We start from the raw sequence: 24281 nt of genomic DNA, 5'->3' as shown, positions 1-24281 counted from the left end.
GACGTGCTACTTCAACCACTCACATCAAAGCCAACCCATGACGCTAATAACAGTCTCACAGTCGCTTCTACGCTATGTCACATCTATGAAACTCCCGCCCTGCGTCCTGATTGGCTGAATCATAAAGTCGGTTGCAGAAATCACTCTCAATGGAAGAGGTCCCAGATGGATGTGAGTGAAGCTAGGCGGAGCTAAGCGGAATGAAATTCATCTGGCTAGGGTCAGGTTAGAACATTTGACCAGGCAGTCGGCAACATTCGTGCAGCAAGCCACTGTTCCTGAGAGAGCTTTGAGGGCATCGTTTTTGGCTTCCTATCACATTGCGCGAGCCGAGAAGCCACACACAATCGGGGAGAATTTGTTACTGCCAGCTACCAAATACATTGTTAAAGAGCTACTGGGTGAGGATGCTGCCAAGAAAATTGATTCTGTACCACTATCTGATAACACTGTGAGCAGACGCATTGGTGACATGGCTGAGGATGTGTCTGATCAACTGTTGGACCAGGTGAGAGCCTGCAAATATTTCGCACTGCAGCTTGATGAGAGCACAGATGTGGCTAACGCTGCCAAGTTGCTTGTGTATATCAGATTCATTTCCCAAGAAACGTTCGTTGAGGAAATACTATTTTGTAAAGTACTTGAGAGTAGAACCACCGGGAGAGATATTTTAAGTGTTGGACGAATATATTGATTCAAATGGACTTGACTGGTCTCGTTGTGTGGGTGTGTGTTCTGACGGGGCCGCGGCAATGACTGGGAAGAACAGTGGGGTGACGGCTCTGATCAAACAGAAGGCCCCGAATGCGGCGTTCACACACTGTATGCTCCATTGAGAAGCCCTGGTGGCTAAACGGCTGGATGATGAGCTTAATCAGGTACTACAGGACATAATACACGTAGTGAACTTCATTAAAGCCCGCCCCTTGAAACACAGATTGTTTTCACTTCTGTGTAAAGAAATGGGAGCCCGTTTTGATGGACTGCTGCTTCACTCAAACGTACGCTGGCTTTCAAGGGGGGCAGTTTTGAACCGTGTCTATGAGTTGCGGAGGGAGTTTGCAGAGTTCCTCTCGTCTGAAAAACATCAGCTGGCTGACCGGTTTACAAATGCAGCCTGGATTCTCAAACTTGCATATATGGCTGACATTTTTTATCATCTGAATGTGCTTAATCAAAGCATGCAAGGGCGTGACACATACATAGTGCATATGCAAGACAAAGTGCGTGCTTTTTCCCTGAAGATCACGCTATGGTCAAACAAGCTCAAGGAGGGAATTACAGAAATGTTCCCACTACTACACAAAGAGCTGCTGTCATCTGGTGGTGAGTTGGACACCATTTCTCCACTGATACAATCCCACCTGGATCACCTCCAGAGATATTTCAGAGAATATTTCCCTGACATTGACAGCACCCATCTAAACTGGGTAAGGAACCCATTTGCCCCAGATGTAGGCTCTTGTCTGGACTTAAAATCACAGGAGGAGCTGATTGAGATGACTGACTGCTTCATGGGATTTAAAAATTAAATTTGAGGCTCTTTCCCTGTCTAGCTACTGGATGTATGTAAGGAATGACTTTCCCACCTAGCTGAGAGGGCTCTGAAATGCCACACACACACTCACACACACACACACAGTGTTATTGAATGTTGCCACCAGGCCCACCCATTCCATTGATATTCTCTCTCTCTCTCTCTCTCTCTCTCTCTCTCTCTTTCTCTCTCATTCACTCACTCGCTCACTCACTCACAGACACACACACACACACACACCACAGTGTTGTTGAATGTTGCCACCAGGCCCACCCATTCCATTGATATTCTCTCTCTCTCTCACTCACTCACACACACACACACACACACACACACACACTCACACACACACACACACACACACACACACACACACACACACACACAATGTTGTTGAATGCTATGCTTTCTCTTCTTATTTCTTCTCTCTCTCACACACATGCACTCACAGTGTTTTTGATTGTTGCCACCAGGCCCATCCATTTCATTATGCATACTCAATGTTCCCTCTCATTAAGATCTCTCTCTTTTTCCATTCACTGACACATGTGCACAGGTACAATGTTAAATGTTGAAATTACTGTACCAGATTTGAAGATAGTTAAATTACTTTACCAGATTTGAAGATCTGACATACAAATGTTATTGTTACAAAGCCAATAAAAATGAATGGATTTTCACCTAGATGTTTTATTTACTTATTTCTACACGCAAAAGGGGGGCCTCGGCCAGAATCTAGTGGTATTTGGGGTAGGGATCGACCAATTATCGGCCTGGCCGATTATTAGGGCCGATATTTAGCATTTTTATAATAATTGGTATCGGTCATTTTTTCCACCGGCCGATATTGAAATGGATAAAGAATGAAACGCGCTACTTTGTCTGTAAAGCGTCTCTCACTCCCTGCATTTGCTACTCTGTGGTCAAGAGCATTGTCCCGCCCACTACACCGTCTGATTTGTTAGTTAGCAGGAATGCAGCCAATCAGGATCGAAGACTGAACACAGACAAAGTTTAGGATTCTCACTGAGGCAGACTGTGGAGTGGACTGGGCTTCAGCTGTACGGAGCTATTTTTCGACGGTAAGGAAGGTAGCCTACATTGCTGAAGTTGCAATGAATCACAATCATCTACACTGAAGTTACAAAAACACCACTTTGTAAGCTATTGTCTCTTTGATCCGGATCAATAAGTAAAGCACCCACTTCCTTCATTTAGCGAATTCCCGATTGATGCACTTTACTGTTTACTAGTTAGCCTACAAACTCGGGTGCTGCCTGTCGGGAGTTCTCTGCCTCCGCCTCGTTCGTTAATTGTGAATAACGGGACACCACGGCGGACATAGTACAGACAAGTCCTAAATTATGCGCTAGCGAACGTCAAAAAGTCTAATTGCTCCTTTTTGAAACGGATTGTCAGAAAAGACAACATGCACCCAGGGCCAGCCGTAATTTAATCCGACCTGAACTAAATCGCGTCCTGAGCTTTAGGCTCTCAAAAGTGTAGCTTGTAGTCTACACATGGACACAAATTGCATACTTAAATAGCCTAAGAACTATTTTAAAACTGTTTTGTTAAACTATTCAACCGTAACACTTGCCATCACGCATGCACCTCTTCCTCTCCCTCTCTCGTGCACTCACACACACGATGGCAAAGCATCTTCTTTGTGACAGGTCCCTTAACAAGCACATAGCCTATTGTGTAGGCCTAGTCTATGAAAATAATTGCTATCATTACCTCTTGGATTAACGTGATACACAGGATTTACACTTGCAAGTGATGCAAGTTGATAGACAATTGTGTATCAAAAGAAGAAAGAAAAGTTTGCACAATTAAATGCTTTTGAATTAATTTTTTGCAGCATATCGCCTTTACTACCTACCCCCCTTTTTGACAACTGACATATCGGACCTAGCCAGCTGTTGGTATGCTAATTTTAGTTCATTGTAAAAGTTTGTTTTGTTTCTGTTCAGCAGTTCACACCCAGTGAACACAGAACTATGTTTTTAAGAGTCTGTCTTTGTGTAGATTTAACATTAACATGAGCAGTAATTGTAAGTTAATGTTAGCTAACGTTAGCTGGCTTGAATGACACAATTCTTAACCTTCTTAGGCTGAACGAAATTGGCAGGCAGAATATCGTAAAGGTTATGAACATAACCACGGTTCTCTGAAGGAGAACACGAAGCGTTAACCAATGGGAATACACTCCACGATCACGTGATCGCACTGAAGTCCTCTTACAGGTCCTGCTAAGGTTCTGTTGGCGCGAAAACGGCTCGGCTATAATAAGCCGCCGCGGCCAACGACAATCACTCTAGTCGTTCTGAAGCGACGTAAACACAAGTCACACGCTCTAAGACTAGACGGATAGAAGGGTTAACGCCTCGTGTTCTCCTTCAGAGAACCGTGGTTATGTTCATAACCTTTACGTTCTCTTTCAATCGAACTACTCGGCGTTAACCAATGGGAAAACACACTCTTACCTTACCCGGCTAGGCTGTCAGAGCAGAGCTGTTCCCGAGTAGAGAATACACGCGTGCTGCGCTGTCTCGAGCAGAGCGCCTATCATGTATCGTCCTGGCCAAGTCGTAGACAAATAACAGTCTCCCACGAAAACGCTCACTGCTGTTGGTGAAACACTAGAAACATAGCCCAGTCCACCTGTCCCCACTCAACACACACCAAATGCGCGTGCAAAAAACGGGGGGCCAACTCCGGTCCTGACCGTGTAAATGCCACAGCGAGCCTCCATGGGCCAGCCTTGGCTCGATATCACCTGCCGCGATAGCTGTAGTGTGTTGGGGAGATAACCACATCCGGCCGGAGCCTTCTCTTGAGTCTGGCCGGGTTCCCCTTCGCACCGTGCCTCTGAGGCTATGTCACCGTGCTACGATCACATGCCACTGACAACACTGAACAAGCCACAGACGCACTCGCGGTGTTCAGGCTGTAGTAATGCGCAAATGTGTTGCCCGTCTTCCAACTGGCAGACCTACATATATCCTCGAGCGCGGCCCCCTTCCAGGCAGCCCAGGACGCCGCCACCCCTCTGGTGGAGTGCGCCCTTAGATCGCCCGGCTGCCCGGCTCCAGGCACCTCATAAGCCGCTGCTATAGCCTCCACGAGCCAATGGGAGAGCCTCTGTTTAGAGAGGGGTTTCCCTAGCGCTTGTGCACCAAAACAGACAAACAGCTGCTCAGTCTCCTGTAGCGCACTCGTCCTTTCCGTGTAGACCCTCAGAGCCCTGACAGGACACAGGCTACAAAGCCATGGCTCTTCCTGCTGGGCCTCTGGGCCAAAAGCGGGCAGCTCGATCACCCTCAAGCTCGCCGAGGAGGACAGAATCTTTGGCTGATAAAAGGGGTTAGGGTGCAGAACGACTTTCGAGTCATCCACTGCGAATTGCATGCAGGCTGGGTTAACCGATAATGCTGTGAGGTCACTCAATCGCTTCACCGAGGTCAGCGCGAGCAATAGCGCCGTCTTATAGGACAGCCATTTCAGCTCGGTCCGTGCCAGTGGCTCAAACGGCGCTCCCGCCAGAGCCTTCAGCACTAAGGCCAGGTCCCAAGGTGGAACTGCGACCGAGTGCAGAGGTCTGATGCGCCGTGCCCCTCCCGCCCAACCCATATGACAAGCCGATATGGCTGCCAAGTAAACTTTTAGCGTGGACGGGGCACGCCCCAGGTCAAAAAGATGCTGCAGAAACACCAGAATCTCCTCGATTGGGCATGTAAAGGCCTGGAGCGCTCTCTCCCGACACCAGTCCGCAAACACTTTCCATTTTAGGGAATATAGTGAGCGGGTTGACAAAGCTCTGGCACTCTGTATGGTTTCCACCACCGAGAGTGGCAACCCTGCGCTAAGTAGTCTCAGCCTCTCAGGGGCCAAGCCGCCAGCTGCCATCTCTCCGGCGCCGGGTGCCAAATCGCCATGCCCGCCTGGGACAACATATCTTTGCGGGCCGGGAGCTTCCACGGCCGGCCGTGCAGTAGAGCCATTAGCTCCGGAAACCATATCTGATCTGGCCGATGAGGGGCTATCAGGATAGTCTTGTGTCTGCCTCTCCTCACCCTCTCTAAGACCGCCGGTATCAAGGCCTTCGGGGGGAACGCATATAACAGGCTCCTCGGCCATTCGTGGGCCAGAGCGTCTACCCCCAGCGGAGCATCGACACCTCGCCCACAGTAGCAATCTCTTCGCTAGGTGGTATAGCTGCGGCGAGTGAATGCCCCCCTGGCGATTGATGTATGCCACCGTCGCAGTGTTGTCCGACCTCACCAACACATGATGCCTTGCTATAAGCGGGCGAAAATGCTTGAGTGCAAGGTACACCGTCAAGAGCTCCAGCGCATTTATGTGAAAACGCTGTAGCTGCCTGTTCCATGTCCCCCTGATCGCTCGCCCGTCGCATACTCCTCCCCAGCCAAGGAGGCTGGCATCCGTAGTCACCACCTGCCGGTGGGCTACTCTCCTCAGCGGGGCTCCGACTGAGAGGTTCTCGGGGGTACGCCAATAAGCAACAGCTCTCCAGCATGTCCGATCCACTCGAACGCGCTTGTGCCTCTCCCTGACAGGATGAGCGCGGAGCGCTGAGAACCATGCTTGGAGATCCCGCATGTGCAGGAGGCCGAGCGGAACCGCATGTGAAGCCGCCACTATTAGCCCCAGAAGGCGCTGACATTTGCGCACGGTGACCATAGCATCTCGGCGAAAAACGCTGATGCAGTGCTGAAGGCCTGCCCGACGTGCCTGAGACAATGTCACTGTCATGCCCACCGCATCGAACTCCAGTCCCAGGTAGGGGATTACCTGCACGGGCGTGAGTCGGCTCTTTGTCCAATTCACCTGGAAACCTAGCCGCCCGAGATGGCCAAGCGTCGTGCAGTTCCAAAAGGGCCCTGGAGTCTGCCAGTAAGACCGAGTCGTCCAGATAATTCAATATGCGAATACTTCGCCTCCTGAGAGGGGCCAAAGCTTCCTGAACAACCTTGGTGAAGGTGCGGGGCGCTAGAGCCAGCCCAAAACATAAAACCGAAAACTCCCACACCTCGTCCTCGAACGCAAAGCGCAGGTATTTTCTGTGCCGAGGATGAATCGGAACATGAAAATATGCATCTTTCAAGTCTATTGTGACCATCCAATCCCCCTGCTGCACACTCTGAACAATGCGCTGCAACGTCAGCATCTTGAACGGAATCTTTGACAAGTATGTGTTCAGCGGCCGGAGGTCCAGAATGGGCCGAAGGCTGCCATCCTTCTTGGGAACCAAAAAATACTGACTGTACACCCCCTCCATCCACTGGCCCCGTGGCACCTGGCGTATGGCCTGCTTGGCCGCCAGCTCCCGGATTTCCCTGCGGAGCGCCAGGGCGTGTATGGGCGAAACCCTTGTCCGCCTGACACCCGTGAAGACGGGAGGAGCACGGGCGAACTGTAGTTCGTACCCGTGCTCCAGCGTATGGAGAACCCATTGAGAGTTTGTGCACTTCCGCCACTCCGCAATGTGATTCGCCAGACACGGCGGCCGTGGGCTTAACCCAGGCTGACCCACTCCAGGCGGGGCATCCACGTCCGGAGCCACCAAGCCTGGGGCCGGCTGTGTGTCTGCCGCCGGCTGCAGCGCCACGGCAGGCACACGGGCTTGTTCGTGCCTCATCATGATTATTGATTGATGAATTTTTTTTTTTATTTTTTTTTTGGGGAGTTTTTAAAAAAAAAATGTTATTAACAAGTGCTTGTGAACACAACAGCGCAACTGTGGATGAACTGTCACTTTGGAGAACCCTGGTGCGCTTGGGGAACGGCTCGCCAACCTCCCGTGACCGTCCCAACAGTCAGCTCGTCTGAGGCTGGCCGGTGGGGGCTGGGCGTGAAGCAGACCACTCTCTGCCCTGCTTCCAGCCTTGCCTTGACTGCCCATCCTGCTGCGGCGGGTAGCTGCCCCTCTGTTGCCCCGGCGGCCTCTGCTGCTGCTGCTGCTGCTGTTGTTGCTGCTGTTGCTGCCGCTGTGGGTGTGGCGCATGCTTGCGTCTTGCCCGCACACGGTGCGTGGCCATTGTCGGCGCCTGTGCGGTGGGGCGGGAGATCCCTTCTCGCCGAGGCAGAAAACTCTTTAGCGCCTCCGCGCTCTTCTGGGTCGCCTCGAAACGCTCCCTCATGCTGGTCATCGTCGGCCCGAACAACCCCGAGGGGGTCAGGGGCGCGTCAAGTAGCGGGATCTTCTCCCTGTCCGGCAGCTGCGACAGCGTAAGCCACAGGTGGCGCACCAGCACCACCAAATGGCCCATTGCCCTGCCCTGCGCCAGAGCAGCACACCTCAACGCTCGCAGCGAGAGGTCCAGGGCCTTCCGCCACTCCAGTGGACGGCAGTGCCGGCGGTCCCCGGGCCGATGCTCCCTGGGGGCAAAGATACGCCGCCAATGTCTCCTCCACCTCAGGGAGGTAAGCCAGCCCCTGGTCCACCGCCCCATCCAGGGCAGAGAAAGGGCCGAAGCCCTGTACCGGGGACCGGGATGAATACGGCTTCCCCCAAGATTTCTGAACCTCCGCCAGAAAATCGGGGAAGGCTGGGAGGGGGCGGGACCTCTTCTCTGGCCGGTGCTCATAGAAAGAGCCGTCCATTAAGGAGCCCTGGTGGTCCGGCTGCTCCGGCCACTGAACGGCGAGCAACTTGGTGGCGTGCTCCAGAACGGTGGCCAGCTCTCGGGAGAGGGGGGCAGACTCTGGTGGAGCATCATCCCCTGTGCTCTCAACTGGGCCCTGCTGCGCCAGCGAGCAGCTCTCTGAGGCGACGAGGGACACTCTGTCATCGTCATCGGACTCATGAGAGCTGCCTGCGGAGCCGCCCCGGGCAAAATTGCCTCTCCCTGCTCAACCAGCAGCCGCCCCGGGAGCGCAAGCGCATCACCAGGGCCCAGCTGGGAGGGGGGGCCGTTGGCTGCCATTTCCTCGAGCACACGAGCCCGGTATATGACAGCTTTCGGCCCCAACCTCTCGCAGTGCGGGCAGGATTCGGGGACCGCCAACGCTGCCCGGGCATGGTCGACACCCAGGCAGCTTATGCAGATCGGGTGTGCGTCCAGAGTGGGGATCCACATCCCGCAGCTCCGACCGCACCTCCGCATTTGGGCGGTCACCGACTCAGACATGCTTTTTCGATTTTTTTTTTTTTGAACCTTTATTAAAGAAGCAAGACAGAAAGCAAGAAAAATAGAGAGAGGTAAAGAAAGAAAGAGAGTCGGTAGCAGTCGTCTTCTTCCCCGGCAAGGCTGAAGTCGATGACACCTGTCTCTCCCGTTCCTTTAACTTCTCCCGATATCCTTTGGCTTTCCTCTTGCTCGCAAGACCGTATTTTAATTTTCTTGTGGGAACTTCAAGCGACGTCGCTAAAGAATGAAAGAGTGATTGTCGTTGGCCGCGGTGGCTTATTATAACCGAGCCGTTTTCGCGCCAACAGAACCTTAGCAGGACCTGTAAGAGGACTTCAGTGCGATCACGTGATCGTGGAATGTATTCCCATTGGTTAACGCCGAGTAGTTCGACTGAAAGAGAACCATTCATATCACGAAGGATATCTCAGGGTGTACTTTTAAAATCCGTCTGAATAATAATAATAAAAAAGTTAAAAGCAGATACATACCTTCCAAAATCGCCTGATTTCCACTGCATGTTGACAGCTGCTGGACTGCATGGACGGTTGAAAGAATAACGATTTACCCGAACTCTCAAATAACTATGCAGCTGTGTTAAAGTTACCCTGGTGCTGGGTAGTGTGCTCACGTCAGGTGGGGGAGAGGAGGGGCGCTGTCCTAAACTATCAACCCAACAAGCTGGGTTACAGAAAATAACCCAACATGAGTAAAAACAACCCCACACAATGACCCAACAGTTTCAACTCAGCGTTTGGGTTGAGAAAATAACCCAGCATTTTTTAGAGTGTAACTTGCCCAACGCACTGTCCAATAATTTCCAGTAGCCTATAGCTTCCAAGAAAGTTAAGTTCCTTTATTGTAGTAAAATCGGCATCTTGAGAATATCCAAATACAGTTCAATGTCTATCAATTCATAAACGTCAATAAATCCAGAAGTAAAATCACAAGTCCACAAGTTTCATGTAGTCCACAACAGCAATAATTCTATTAAACAGCTTAATATATCAAATGCAGTCAGCAAAAAGTAAGGCTCCATGACCCCCTCTCTGTTCATTCACAAAAGACATAGCAAGTGAGCAGGTGATATTATGATTCTTGCCACCACCACTAACACCATGTGACCCAATTACCGTGAGTAACCACAGGTGCACAACACAGACGTCATCTGACCCCAACAGTGGCTGTTGATGCAGACTCAAAGCCTCAGTCCACTCCTTGTGAAGTTCCCACAAATTCTTGAAATGGCTTTGCTTGACAATTCTCTCAAGTCATCATTGTTGCTTATTTCCTACCACACGTTTCCCTTCCAGTCAACTTTCCATGAATATGCTTTGATATAGCACTCAATATATGAAACATTCACTTTTTGAAATAAATTAGGGGGAGAAAATGAACTTTTCCATGATATTCTAATTTGAGATCCACCTGTAGGTGGACCCAGAGCGGTAGAGAAAATAGAGTGGTGACACTCCCATAAGAGACTGTGGGAGAAAATGGCAGCGCTTTTCTGGTGGCATTCTACTTTTACACATAACTTTATTTATAGAATTTGTTTGGATTTCATTATGTCTGGGTTTCTTGAGTTAAAGTCTGGTATACATTTCATGTGAATAGCCTCATTGAAAATACATTTACTGAAAACAAAAATGTTGACATGTTCAATACTTATTTTCCACATTGTACATACAAATTGTGATCCCTCTGTGCTGCAGTTTTGATATTCAAATCCTATCCACAGAGGATCTACAGCCTTGCCTGTAATCATGCTGAAACTGTATAGATTTATTGTCAACTTCATGAAACACTGTTTCATGATTTAAGTAGGCTCATACTAAACTTGTCTTTTATTGTAAGATATGCTGCATGCCGGACTCTGACATCACCGATTACTATTAGGCTACGATCCTTCACACTAGTGCCATGCCAAGCGCTGAGTATTTTTATGGGTACAAAGATAATACACAGCAGCAACAAAGTCGTACCTCTCTTTTCAAACCTTACTCTGAATCGTCTGATGTGAATTGGATCATGGTAATTTTGACTCACCACCATGCTAACGTATCTTAAGAGTTTTGAACATTTAATGATATTATGTAAACATACAAACACAAGATTTACAGGCACAAAATAATGCATATTCTGTCTGTGCTGTACACTGTTAAAATTTAAAAATAAAACCACAATTTACAGAAAGAATGAGGTGATACAGTACAACCGTAATCATTTTACATGTAAACCTACATCAAGACAAAATATAAACAAGCTAAAAACACGTCTTCAACAAATAAATATTTAAGTTTCATTTCTCTAGCTGGACTCAGATCAACAAAACACGACTTCACTTCAATGGATCACTTGTGGTGTTAATGTGCCACAAAAGCCTGACGCAGACCTTGATGGGAACATAGAGTTAATTGTTGTTACATAAACATGTCAAGTTATGGTGCTCCTGTTCCTCCCACTGTCCTCGGACACTTTCTGTGTTGTCGCCATGACGCCACCTGGCCAAGGTTATGACATCAGCTCTGTTTATGTGTTAGTGGGCACTAGCTCTAGCTGAAGTCAGGCCAGACTTCTGCTCCAGTTTATCTGGAGCTCTGCTGGTACAGGCACATAAAGGAATCGCAAAGTAGTCTGCGCACAAGGCCACTGGTTTGTGATAGGTTGATGCAAGCAAGGTCCTCCTCCGACTGGGAGAGAAAGTCGCCCACCTCAGGACACGCGCGGACCTCTGGAATGTTGTAGCCAGTGTGGTCATCCCCTGTGGAAAGTATAAGTATAAGTATATATACTCTTTTGATCCCGTGAGGGAAATTTGGTCTCTGCATTTATCCCAATCCGTGAATTAGTGAAACACACTCAGTACACAGTGAACACACAGTGAGGTGAAGCACACACTAATCCCGGCGCAGTGAGCTGGCTGCAACAGCGGCGCTCGGGGAGCAGTAAGGGGTTAGGTGCCTTGCTCAAGGGCACTTCAGCCGTGCCTACTGGTCGGGGTTCGAACCGGCAATCCTCCGGTCACAATTCCGAAGCGCTAACCAGTAGGCCACGGCTGCCCAAAGCACACACAATAGTTCAGGTGTCTGTCACTCACCACTGCGATCAGCCATGCTGTCAAAGAACATCCAGGACTGAGGCTCAGGGCCGTACTTGACAAAGGACACGTAGTGGCTGGTCTGGATGCACAGGACGGCAAACAACTGCATGTGAGTTCTAGATACAGGGCTGCTGACGCTGAGCTCAACAGGGAGAGCCAAGCTGCGAGGGGTATGACCTTGTCGGGAAGGGTGAGAATGAACCTGGGGGAAACACACCAAGGGGGAGAGACTTCATTGTAGTCAGGCGGTTCAGATTAGTCAGCTTTCCTCTGCATGTTTTTTTTTTTTTTTTTAAAAAGAGGACCTTTAAAAAGCTTCATCAGCTAGACAGAAAATCATATGGGTTTCCAGTACTGTACTGTACTGTTAGTCACACCATATCAAGTGGCTGTAGCAAATGTTTGCTACTGAAGAACAATGATATGTGAGCCTATGGGACAATAGTATTTGAGTTTACCTGGGTGTTGCAGGTCGAGCAGTATTGCTTGATTCTTCCAGGGAGTTTACGGTCTCTGAAGCACTGGGTGCATTCGTGCTGTGCAAGGTGCCCACAGATAAAGCACTCCCTCGGGGCTGTAGACAGGGGCGAGAGGGTAACACTCTCAGTCATGTCCATTTAACTGAATTCAGTAATACTACTAAAAGTAATCATCATGTCAAACACATTTAGCCCAAAGACTAAAGTCTAAAGAACCAAAGCAATTATATTCTATTATTAAATAGAAAGGCAGAGATTAAAGCATAGAAAGTGATTGACAATTCAACATTGCTGTTGTGACAGAATCATGTTGAAGATAGTAAAAAAGAGATGCATCTGAAGTTGTCTGTGCTTAAAATGTGATGGCCCTGAAATGTGGGACATATACAGTAGGCCTTTCTATCTCAATAAGGTAAGGATCACAGAGTCCTTTGAGTTAAAACTTCAGAGTTGCCATTTAGCAGTTTTTAAAGGAAAGTCTGTCTATTAGGAACTCACATTGGTGTAGGAGGTCTGTAATGTCCAGTTCTGTAGAGGGGATGATGCAGGGGAACATCTTGAAGTTTTTTCCAAACCTCGGCATCTGAACCATAAGGCACAATGGAACCTACAAGGAGAAACATCATGTGAGATCAGGTAGTTTCTTTCCATATGAATATCTTTTGGGGTGAAAGGTATTACTACACTCTAGTTGTTCAGGATCAAGATCATCACCATCATCATTATAATTTACGCTTCATGACTTTACTTTAAACGGTTTATCTTGATGTCAATGCAATGTTTAATGATGTCATTATAAGTGGCTTTGGACAAAAGCGTCTGTAAGAACCATAAACATAAACATATTAGGATTTCATATATAATCACTTGAAAAACCTAATCTGCTTGTGATCATTAGATTTGTGAAAACTGGTGGCTCAAACTGATCAGCCAAAGCCTTAACCTCCCTTCAACCTTTATTTTTACTGCACATAACCCACCTCCTCAAACTTCAGGTTGCAAGACATGAAGGAGGTCTCCAGCAGCTGCTGGACGGAGGGACAGGGGCCCACGTCATTCTTCTCCAGAATGATCTGGTGCGTGTAGGCATCTTGTGACGACCCTGAATCTCCATTAAATCTGAGGTGAGATGAGGAGATATAATTTGAATAACACATTTCTGGCAAATAGCAAGTGTAACGTTTCTGTCCCACTGGATGTACCGAAATGCCAGTTATTGTCTTGTACCTAATTTTCAGCAGCGGGTCCATTTGTAGGACGCGCTGAAAGAGGATTGCGATAAACTCTTCTGGATCTGTGGGAAAACAACAACAACAAAAAAACAAAGGTGAACTATCATTACCTCGGCCAGTTCAGCAAGCCTAGGTGGGGCTGTGCTTCTCTGCTGACTGCAGACATTACTCAACATGTCTGCTGACTGCAGACATTACTCAACATTGCCAGCCCATATTGGACAGATACCTAGTGTCCTTATGTTTGCAGAAAGCCTGGTAAACATCAAGTCTGCGTGCAATGTGGGATGGCTGGGACATACCTTTCTCCTCGGTCACATACGTGTTGCATCCCAGCTGCTTGCGGAAGTTCATTACGTTCTCTGCTGGGACAAAGCCATGCCTGCGGCAGAAGACAGAGGAGTCAGGTTCTCTTTCACAACATGCTCTCTAGCTCCTTATTCAGACACACACATGTGATACTACATTCACAACTACAAGTCAACAACAGAAGTCATAGGTTGCTTGCAGAATAACAAGTACACATAGTTCTACTGCTCTTTTACCTCATGTCATATGGTGTAAAGTTCTTCACATAGCAAAAGTCAAAAGTGCAAAGACTAAGGGTGTCCAGTTGTGGAAAACACCTAAAGCTAAAACTTGAACCCACTTAAACAATTGCAGGTATTTTACATGACCTGACCTGCAAAGACACCAAAGGTCAATGCCCAAAAAATGACACTGAAATTGACACCGAAATGAGACTGTGAAATTCCAGCCAGCGCTTCAGTCAAACAGTCAAAACCAAATGTGGAGTCTAGATCGGTCAGTTCCTAAACTCTTTACATTCCCCGTTGACCCTGATGGAGTTCATGTGACAAGTCTGTGAGATAAAATCTACAGGTGGAGTGTGATCAAGTGACAAGGTCATACCTTCGTAGCTGGTTCACAATGTCTCTCCTCATCTGCCGACAGATGCTCATCTCTGCGTTGGCTGAGCTTTGCAAAAGCCTGTCCAGGGTCACTGACGAGGTGAACAGACTACACAAAGAAAGAGTAAGAAAGAAGGAAAGAAAAGAAAAAAAGAAAGAAGGAGAGAAAGGAATTTCTTACATGATCCTTACAAAATAGATTATAGATTTGTTAATGGATTAGATATCAGTTCCTCTTTGTCACTAAATAATTTACTATATTTACCTACACAATGAATGCAAGCAAGTACAACATTACATTATGATTTTTCCCAATCATAAAATTTTTTAAGGTGACATTGGAAATGTACATGGTTGGTTACAGAAGACCTCTGCCAGGTACTGACTCAAAAACCCTTTAAATCCTTGTATGCCAGTCTTTAGTAAACTATCTGGCCACAGAGTAACCACTACAGAAAAGAATATTGGGGGTTGAGACTATTGAACATTTGTTAGGGCCGCTCTGAAACCTGTCCCAGCCTCTCCCACCATACACCAACACCAGAATTAATCTTTTTTTCAAGGTCTCAGTAGCCTTTAGGGAAACGTTTGCATTTTTTCCAACAAGGACCTATTTTCACATCTTTTAGTTTTGTTTTTCCTTTAGTTCAATTTTTTCACTAGGGACCACAATGGATTAAATTAGGCTAACTTGTTTCTCATCTGACTACCTACCTGAAGAGCGTGGCGTCCAGGTAACAGGAATTGAAATGGCCTTGGATTCCTTTCATTTTCCCCTCTAGCACACGGAGGACTTCAGATTCAGTGAGAGGGGGTACGTCCTCCTCCCCTTTGTCCTCCTCTATGGGAGTGACTGCTTCAAAACAAAACGGCACATGTAAACATTTCAATCATAGGTCATTGTGTCATACTACACGTGATACTGTTTGTGCTGTCATTTCTCCTCAACTTTAAGCTGAGGAGGGGAGGGGTCCGCTCACCTATGGGAGTCCGAGGGGACTCCTCAGTGTCTGCACTAGAAGAGGGGGAGGGGCTGTGGAAGCGTCCGTCTGGCACGCACATTTCCAGAGGTACAAACGCTGCCCTGTTCCCTTGACAGGTGAAGTATCGCTGTCCATGGAAAGTCCCATCTGTGCAGGTGCCAACCTCGTCATCCTGCGACAGAAGCACAGAGGGCTAGGTCAGTCAATTCACTGGCCAAAGGCAGTGAACAATACCAGATGTTATTTAAAAAGCTGCTGAACTATGATAGAAAGACTATGGGGAGTTTTTTCTAGTAAACGAATCGGTTTATATATGTAGCTCAACATGAAAAAACCAGTAAGGACTGCTGTGAGAACAGTGTTTTTGTGAATTATGTGTACACTGTGCATATGGAGGACAAGTTACTACATAAATAGCAGTGTATTAGGGCTAAAACATTGATTTTTAATTGCAATTTAAACTAATGCAATTAGGAAGTTGCGAATGCCGGAATTAATCGTGGAGCTCATGGCTGATTAATTGGGAATATTTTCCTACTTCCAGAGGTAACATGATGTACCAACATTTTGAAAAAGCACCATAGGCAGCGTGCAATGAATGTACGGCAAAGAAAACAAGCAAAAGTAGCACTGGTCTTGCCCAGAGAGTAAAGTTCAGTCATTTTATATGTAGCACTGGTCTTGCCCAGAGAGTAAAGTTCAGTCATTTTATATGTAGCACTGGTCTTGCCCAGAGAGTAAAGTTCAGTCATTTTATATGTAGCACTGGTCTTGCCCAGAGAGTAAAGTTCAGTCATTTTATATGTAGCACTGGTCTTGCCCAGAGAGTAAAGTTCAGTCATTTTATATGTAGCACTGGTCTTGCCCAGAGAGTAAAGTTCAGTCATTTTATATGTAGCACTGGTCTTGCCCAGAGAGTAAAGTTCAGTCATTTTATATGTAGCACTGGTCTTGCCCAGAGAGTAAAGTTCAGTCATTTTTTATGTAGCACTGGTCTTGCCCAGAGAGTAAAGTTCAGTCATTTTATATGTAGCACTGGTCTTGCCCAGAGAGTAAAGTTCAGTCATTTTATATGTAGCACTGGTCTTGCCCAGAGAGTAAAGTTCAGTCATTTTTTATGTAGCACTGGTCTTGCCCAGAGAGTAAAGTTCAGTCATTTTTTTATGTATTATATTGAAACTGAAGGTAGACTTTCAATTGGTATATTATTATTGCACATCAAATCACAATCATAATATCCGTCAGAAAAATTGCACGATGATACTTTCCCCAAATCATTCAGCCCTACATGGCATGGACCATTTACTGACAATAAACTACTACAGCTACAGAAGCGGTAGACTATATCAACTCACAAGTTCAATCCCTGCCCAATTGCCTTTCTGTCCAGCTGGTACACCTATCCATCGGATCACTCCATACAGAATGACATTTCTGTTTGATGCCATCTCCACCATGGACCCCACATCCAGCTGGTAAGTATTAGACAGGCTCTTGATGTCAGGGGTGTTCTGAGATGATATTTTCTTCCCCAGAAACCCATTTCTGGACCCCATGATTGGCAAGGAGTTGATGCGGGATACAGTCCTCCTGTTGATGCCTGAGGTGTGTGTGTGTGTGTGGGGGGGGGGGGGCAAAAAAAACTATTCAAAACAAAGGAATGGCCTCGTGTCACAAGTCGAAAGTTTGGTTTGCTACACCGTGCACTCTCACATGATAAGAGTCATGAGTTGCTAATGTGAGTGACAGGCTTCAAGCATTCCAGCATTCTTTGGTCCGTTTTTCTAGTTCTTTAAACAGTCTCATGTCTCTCTCTCTCTCTCTCTCTCTCTCCATCTAATCATGGGATCACATGGTGACTAACTCAGAACTCGGCCATCTAACCCTCAGCCATCCTTAGAGATAAGAGTTAAGATGCGTCATTCTGAGAACAACAGGGTTTCTCCATACCTTAGCAATCACATTAAACTCAGGAAACGCATAACCCTTGGCCCTTCCTGATCAATTTAGAGACATTTTACCTGTGAATATCCTTGGCACCATTTTTAATACAGCTTCAAATAGGGAAAATAGCAGCAACAATGTTGTAGGATTACTACATACAGTATAGGTATACCCATATTTATTAAGCAGACATGATATGATATTACTGCCAGAATATCCAAATGCATCACAGACTAAGTCTTCCGATGGATGACCAAATGTTTACAGCTAACCAAGTCGCAAGAACAGCACAGACACAGCACTCACCAATAGTGTGGTTGTCTCTCAGTGGCTGCTTAGTGCTTGACTGAGCCACTTGTATGATGTCTGCAGCACTGAACACAGGCAGTGGAGCTGGCTTCTTAGATGACAACTTATCTGGATTCTGTGGGGACTGAATAGAATGCACATAGAAACCATTGAGCCTGATTGCACAGTAATTTAGGCTATTGTATTTTTCACATATGATGCCCCCCCTCCTCCCGTCTAGCCAGACTGTTTATTAGTGGCCTATTATGTAAGAACTCATCCTTGTCATGTCACATCATAACTTATAGGGTCATGTCACAGCTAAGCTCATGTAACAAAACTATACTTGCATAGGTTGCATTCAACTCCAAGATGCTGCAAGATGGAAAAAATATAGCAACAACGACAAAACAAATCAGCAACAAATCAGCAGAAAAAGGAAAATGTCATAGATCACCAAGGAACACACCACAGGCTGTAGTTCAAATCCCAGCATGTTGAGGTCATCCGATCCATCCTTACGTCCAATCTGCATCAGGTTTTTCACCAGACATGGTTGGAAGCCTTTCTTGTAGCGCACCATGACCAGGTCATCTTGTGCCAGCTCACAGATGACCTTAAAGAGCATTTGATTGCAGAGGATCTCTAGCCTTCGGCTGGCCGGCGACACGAACAGAAGGAGTTGAGCCTGGTGGCGTGTGAGTGGGTATGTCTCCTCCCGCTTCAGAAGGCCGCCACTTTTGGCCGTGCCGCCACCGCTGCCGTATACAAGACCTACAATATCCCCCGTTTGCGTCTCAGCCTCGATTCGACCAATGGAACCACGAGAGAAGCCTTTCCGGGTCTTGGTACGTGTAACGATGAAGTATTTGTCTATGCTCTCCATATATGCTCTGTGAGGGGGATTCAGCTAATTTAGGCACACGGCGCAGAATTGCCAACAATATTGGATGACAAGGCAAGTAGTGGGTAGGTAGCCTGTAGAGACAAGCACATAAATTAATATACATCTCATTGCATTGTATAAGTAGTAAGTATAGGTATATATACTCTTTTGATCCTGTGAGGGAAATTTGGTCTCTGCATTTATCCCAATCCGTGAATCAGTGAAACACACTCCGCACACAGTGAACACACAGTGAGGTGAAGCACACACTAATCCCGGCGCAGTGAGCTGCCTGCAACAACAGCGGTGAGGGGTTAGGTGCCTTGCTCAAGGGCACTTCAGCCATGCCTACTGGTTGGGGTTCGAACCGGCAACCCTCCGGTAAAGTCCAAAGCGCCAACCAGTAGGCCACGGCTGCCCCTATGTGGTTAGACATGGAGGAATGAAAAGTGGTATAGAACTCGTATGGTTAGGAAGCCTAAATGACCGTTATAATTTTCATCTGAAAGGTCCTATCGGGCTATCCTCTATTGCTATAACATTTATTTGTGTAAAAATACTGTGCAATATTGCCAACTTGTACATGTAGTGTTAGGCCTTCATACATTACGCAAACGTACAAGTGACATATGTCTGCTATGACGAGAGTTAAGAGAGAAAGAGGCATATATTAACAAAAAATAACATAGCGTCAAGGATATGGCCGGATAAATAATCACTTGGACAACAGTTTTAGGGGCAATTTCACTTGAAAGCCCTAGCCTACATTCTCTCTTTTCCTACCCTCTTTTAAGCGCCCTTAACTATTATGACCATGGACAAAACTATGTTTGCACTTTTAACATGACACGTGAAGTAATTATTCCATTGTGTTGTTTGATATATAATTAATCCATCATTGCATTTCATGCATAGTGAAATAGTCAAACTATTCAAATCCATTTTAACTCTTTCGCAGTTGTATGAATATTGAATGCAATATTTTGGAATGAATGCAATAGGCTATGTTGTATTGAACGGTAGTAGGCCTATAGGATATAACAGTTTCAAAGAACAGCTGATAATGTGAGACTGACAAGACTAGGGTTGCAAAATTCCAGGAATTTTCAAAGTTGGAAATTTCCATGGGAATTAATGGGAATATATGGGAATTAACAGGAATTAATGGGAATAAACTGGGAATTTTTAATATGGCAAGTTAGTCTATAACAGGGAACTTAATGTAGTGGACAAAACCCCATCTTGCAGTCTAATATTAGTTAAAACAACCTGATTTAATACAATTTCAGTCAAATTTCTACCCTGCACATATGTCAATCACATGCACACAGCAATCGGCATAGGCTGCTAGACATAAAGGAAACCTATGGTGCGTTCATATGCATGGGGAAAAAATGTTCAAACCAATCGGATTTTGTTGTTGAGTGGTGTGGTGTGGTGTATCTTGGGCAGTTCAGTGTTGCTAGTTTAGCACGCTAGTAAACCATAGGCAGAGAATGGGATTTCCGCTAGCATGCTAGCTAGCTTTGTATGCTAAGCTAGGCGAAAATACCAACATACAAATCATATTGCTTATTACGAAACAAAATGTTAATGTTTGTATACGAAACAGTTTGGATGAATTACTCAAAATTCCCAGTTAATTCCCGTAAATTCCCATTAATCCCCATAATTTCCTTTAATTCCATGAAAGTTTCCAATTTTGAATATTTCCAAAATTCTTAAAAACTTAACTTCCCATGGTAAGTTTCCGAAAAGTGTCCGGAAATTTACCGGAAATTTTCCGCCCCTTTGCAACCCTAGACAAGACTAGACAACTTAATGTCAAACAACATCACCTAATATGTTTAGCAGGATTATAGCACAATCGTACTCATTTCGATAATTTAACCATAACGTGTCAAGTTACCCTAGCAACAACCTAGCCACCACTACCATAGCAACCGCCATGTTTAGCATAGCAACCACCATATCGACCCTAGTAACCATCTCAATTACCCTAGTAACAATCTAGCAACCACTTTCATATTGTCAAGCAACATGACTACCCTAGCAACCATCTCAATAACCCTAGCAACCACTTTAATTACCAATAGCAACCACCATATCTACCCTAGCAACCTTCTCGGTTACCCTATCAACAACCTAGCAACCACCACTACAATGCCAACCTAGCAACCACTTTGATATTGTCAATATTCAAATACTACAATAGGCCTACTATAAAAGACAACTCTAGGTCTCAACACTGTAGTTTTGGAGGAATATCTGTAGTTCATATTTAGGAAAAACGGTATTTTGGACATTAAAAGCTGCATTGCACTACGTAGTACACTGCAGGAATGCAATATTTTGGATTGAATGCAGGCTATATCATAATGTGAGACTGACAAGACTAGACAATGTAATGTCAAACAACATCACCTAATATGTTTAGCAGGATTATAGCACAACCGTACTCATTTCGATAATTTAACCATAACGTGTCAACAATGATTTATTTACCTAATCACGACTTTTACTTACAAGCCTTTGAATTGTACTGAGAAATTGCACTAAATTCGCGCGATTCTAGGCTTTGTACACTATGAAGGAGTGTTGGTCAGATAAGTAGGCCTATATTTTGTTCGAAACAACAAAAAACAACACAATTATTAGGCTATTCACAAAATTGACGTCGCTAACTTTCTCCATGGCTCGCTCTATGCAGCGTTTCCGCTTTCTTGTGGTTGCGTGTGTCACGTGATAGATTCTGGGATCCTAATGTGTTCGTATCGTATTCGTAACCATGCGAATAGATGATAACAGCCTTCTGAACCTGCTAGAAGGTGCAGATGGCCCCTTCTAACCCATAACTATGAGGCTGATTACAAGTGATAACGCCCATTCAATCGAGTGATAACGTTCGAAGTGGGTGATCTTTTTCAAGTCCTAAACAAGTCATGTACTCACTTAATAGTGCCATTATTAGACTATCGATCATAATTTTAGCACTTACATCTAATCCACAGTATTTTTTTTTATAAATACAGATTAAAACATGTTCAATGTTTCTGTCTTGCAATCTTTTACGACATGCGCATACCTGTGTAATATACACGTGTGCATAGTTAAGTAATCTGTACAAAACGTATAGCTACATGACACTCTGCACAGCTGCAAATATATATTGTTTTTCCAAATTGCAGAGCCCACTGCAAGGATGACTAATAATTTGACCGGTGGCATTTCACTGCGCTATGCCACAGATTTGCCTGCAAACAATTTATTAGGCTGTCTGCCAGTGGCGACTCATAAGGGAAGCCAAGGTCAACACTTTTATATTATTTAAAAGATAATAATGACAGTAATTTTGTTTTAAAGTATTAATTTAAATTATTTTTTAACTTAAGAAATACTACACATTTGATGCTGTTTATCTCATTTGTAAATGGTGCACTGTCACTTTAAGCCCATTGTGCCACTGTCCACATGCTCTCATAATGATCTTTTTTTACTAGCTCCATTCAGCCTATGGCTAGTCCACAAACTCAAACATTTGTGCCACATGTATAGCACACTATTAACAATGATAAGCATGATATTAAGTTGGCACAAACAGCTTTCATTCCTTTGGAAAGAGAAGCATGTATGACATGATGCCACCTAGCTAGCTGAGTGGAATGCGTTTCAATCAGCATATCATGTGCTTCATGTAAATAAATTATAGAATACTTCAAGACTCACCAGTTCCATTACACAAAGGCAAAGACGACTCTTCATATTCTTGTCCACTTTCCAAATCACAGTGAGTGCAGCTAGTATGTCATAATGACCTCTCATAGTTTATAATAGGCTAGTGAGAACCGGATAAATTCGCAATCTCCTCTAATCTCGTATTTGTTGCCTTCACGATTTCCTTAATACGTTTCTTATATTTAAAAGAAGATTTCAATCATCATCAACAATGACAAGCCAGCTGGAACCTACTCGTTTTCTCTCCCTCTCGTGCGCGCTTAGATGCGTTCTCAATTAAATGCAGTAGGCACTGTACTGTGCTCTGGCCGCTTGTCTCCGCCCATTTTTTTTTTTTTTTTTTTTTTTTTTTTAAATCGCGGAGGGAAAGCGTCTCTGGGGTGACTGGTCCACGATCAGGAAATTTAGTTTTTGATCCGAGACATGTTAAGTCATCACAAGTCAAAGAGGCAAAGTCCGAGTCAAGTCTCGAGTGAATAGTAGGCCTATTCAAGTCCAAGTAGAGTCGCAAGTCATGCAGAATTATCAAGTCTGAAGTCATGAAAATCATGACTCGAGTCCAAGTCATGTGACTCGAGTTCACATGTCTGATACCATTTGTGTCACCTAATGCAAGACAAAATGTTGCTTGCGTGGTTAATTAATAGGTGATTTGATGACGGTTTTTGAATTGGAGTGGCTCAAAGAGATAATGCGCTGAATAGGTCGGTCTGGTTCATAGGTGTGCGTATTTATTGCAGATTCAAATCCATTTTAAAGGTAAACTATGCAGTATTGGCAATTTCCTTACTGTTTTCTCGGTTTTTTGCTTCTTTTTCGCTGGCTCCGTCATGCCGAATGTCTGAGAAACTCCATCGCTACCTTTTTCTAGCCGGTGCCTGGCGTGGTATTTGAATGCAGTAAAGCAATTCGTTACACTTGTTATACTTCCTGACACTGAGGCCGTCGGCCCGCCGGCCCACAGTTGCAAGGGTGATTTTTCCGCTCACAGGCGCTAGGGGGAAGTGACACGGCCACCATTCAACCCGAAAAAAGTCATATAACCATTCCAATGACTCTGAAGCTGTTAAATGAAGGTAAATTAAGCTAAAAAACGTCCATATTAATCTAAAAAACCTGCATAGTGTGCCTTTAATGCTATAAAGTGTGCAAAATTATAGCCTTTATTTTACATGTATTTTGTACGAGTGGTTGTAGTGTAATGATCATGGGATAGATATGAAATGCGACTTCAAATCCGTCTAAAACAACTTGTTTGTGAATGTTTGACAACTCCTGCAGCTGTGGTGAGCAACGTGAGCACGCGCAAGGAAACCAGTAGGTGGGAAAACCAGAAGGCACACAACACCGGTACGCATGTAGTCATGTAGGAAAACCATTTCACAGCTAAAAACACAGTTAGGCTACATTGCACCAGCACGTTTCCTGTAAGTAAATAGAGGAAAGCGGCAACCCATGTTTGATTTCACTCACCTTTGGATGAGGTTATCCAGGTCTATTTGTGTGAAGGTATGTTCTGGTGATGGACAATTCACTTCAAACATTCCGGTGCACGACTGAGGCGTCTCTTTCTGTGCTGTAAAGTTTATCCCGATGTGTCTAACCTCATCACGACCGAACACGCCCCCACTTCACATGAGTTCCTTGTAGTGACGCAAAAACCTTGTGAAGACCTGACGCTGACAGTTGCTGTCTTTCAACATACAGTAAGCAGATTATGGGGGGGCAGCTGAGTTGCTGTTCCGTTTTTAAATAAATCAACTTTTTCATGATATTCTAATTATATGACCAGCACCTGTAGATCTTTTGACGTTAATCACTCCTGATGTCTATCCAAAGTAAAGGGCCTGTTAACTAATGGTCAAATCAACCACAAATCCGATAGGTCTATTGTTTGCACCTCCAAGTGGTCTGTGACGTAGGCCTACATTTGTGTGAAAGAAATCTGAATCAAACAGACATATGAGGTTGGAGTAGTGGAAAATAATGAAGACCATGATGACATAATTCTGTAAGTATGACATTT

At 45.3% G+C, this 24281-nt stretch overlaps 1 protein-coding gene across 3 annotated transcripts; it reads right to left on the bottom strand.

Moving 5' to 3' along the window:
- Nucleotides 1–9529: 9529 nt before the first annotated feature.
- cyldb (cylindromatosis (turban tumor syndrome), b) lies at nucleotides 9530–23995 on the bottom strand. 3 transcript variants are annotated; one of them, XM_042090558.1, is made up of 14 exons: nucleotides 23729–23995; nucleotides 18092–18612; nucleotides 17653–17779; nucleotides 16758–17002; nucleotides 15400–15574; nucleotides 15134–15275; nucleotides 14421–14528; nucleotides 13811–13890; nucleotides 13504–13570; nucleotides 13257–13395; nucleotides 12775–12883; nucleotides 12256–12371; nucleotides 11795–11999; nucleotides 9530–11458 (listed from the first exon to the last, which is right to left on the bottom strand). In XM_042090558.1, the coding sequence occupies exons 2-14, from the start codon at nucleotides 18518–18520 to the stop codon at nucleotides 11283–11285; spliced, it is 2118 nt and encodes a 705-aa protein (XP_041946492.1). In that variant the 5' UTR covers nucleotides 18521–18612; nucleotides 23729–23995; the 3' UTR covers nucleotides 9530–11282. The 3 variants fall into 3 exon arrangements, with proteins under 3 accessions (XP_041946492.1, XP_041946493.1, XP_041946494.1); XM_042090559.1 differs by having other exon boundaries at nucleotides 15134–15272; XM_042090560.1 differs by having other exon boundaries at nucleotides 18104–18612; nucleotides 23729–23993.
- Nucleotides 23996–24281: the final 286 nt, after the last annotated feature.

Source organism: Alosa sapidissima, chromosome 4, assembly GCF_018492685.1.
Source record: "Alosa sapidissima isolate fAloSap1 chromosome 4, fAloSap1.pri, whole genome shotgun sequence".
Lineage (NCBI taxonomy): Eukaryota > Metazoa > Chordata > Actinopteri > Clupeiformes > Clupeidae > Alosa > Alosa sapidissima.
The sequence above is the reverse complement of the archived record's forward strand: the minus strand, read 5'-3'. Positions and strand labels throughout refer to the sequence as shown.

What these genes read in the sequence shown, in the direction of transcription:
- cyldb (XM_042090558.1), bottom strand. Translation starts at nt 18,520, where the DNA reads ATGGAGAGCATAGACAAATACTTCATCGTTACACGTACCAAGACCCGG. An exon ending in AGCCTGTGGTGTGTTCCTTG is followed by an intron (nt 17,780 to 18,091) that starts GTGATCTATGAC and finishes CATTCTATTCAG; the next exon opens with TCCCCACAGAATCCAGATAA. An exon ending in GTCCCCTCGGACTCCCATAG is followed by an intron (nt 15,276 to 15,399) that starts GTGAGCGGACCC and finishes TTTGTTTTGAAG; the next exon opens with CAGTCACTCCCATAGAGGAG.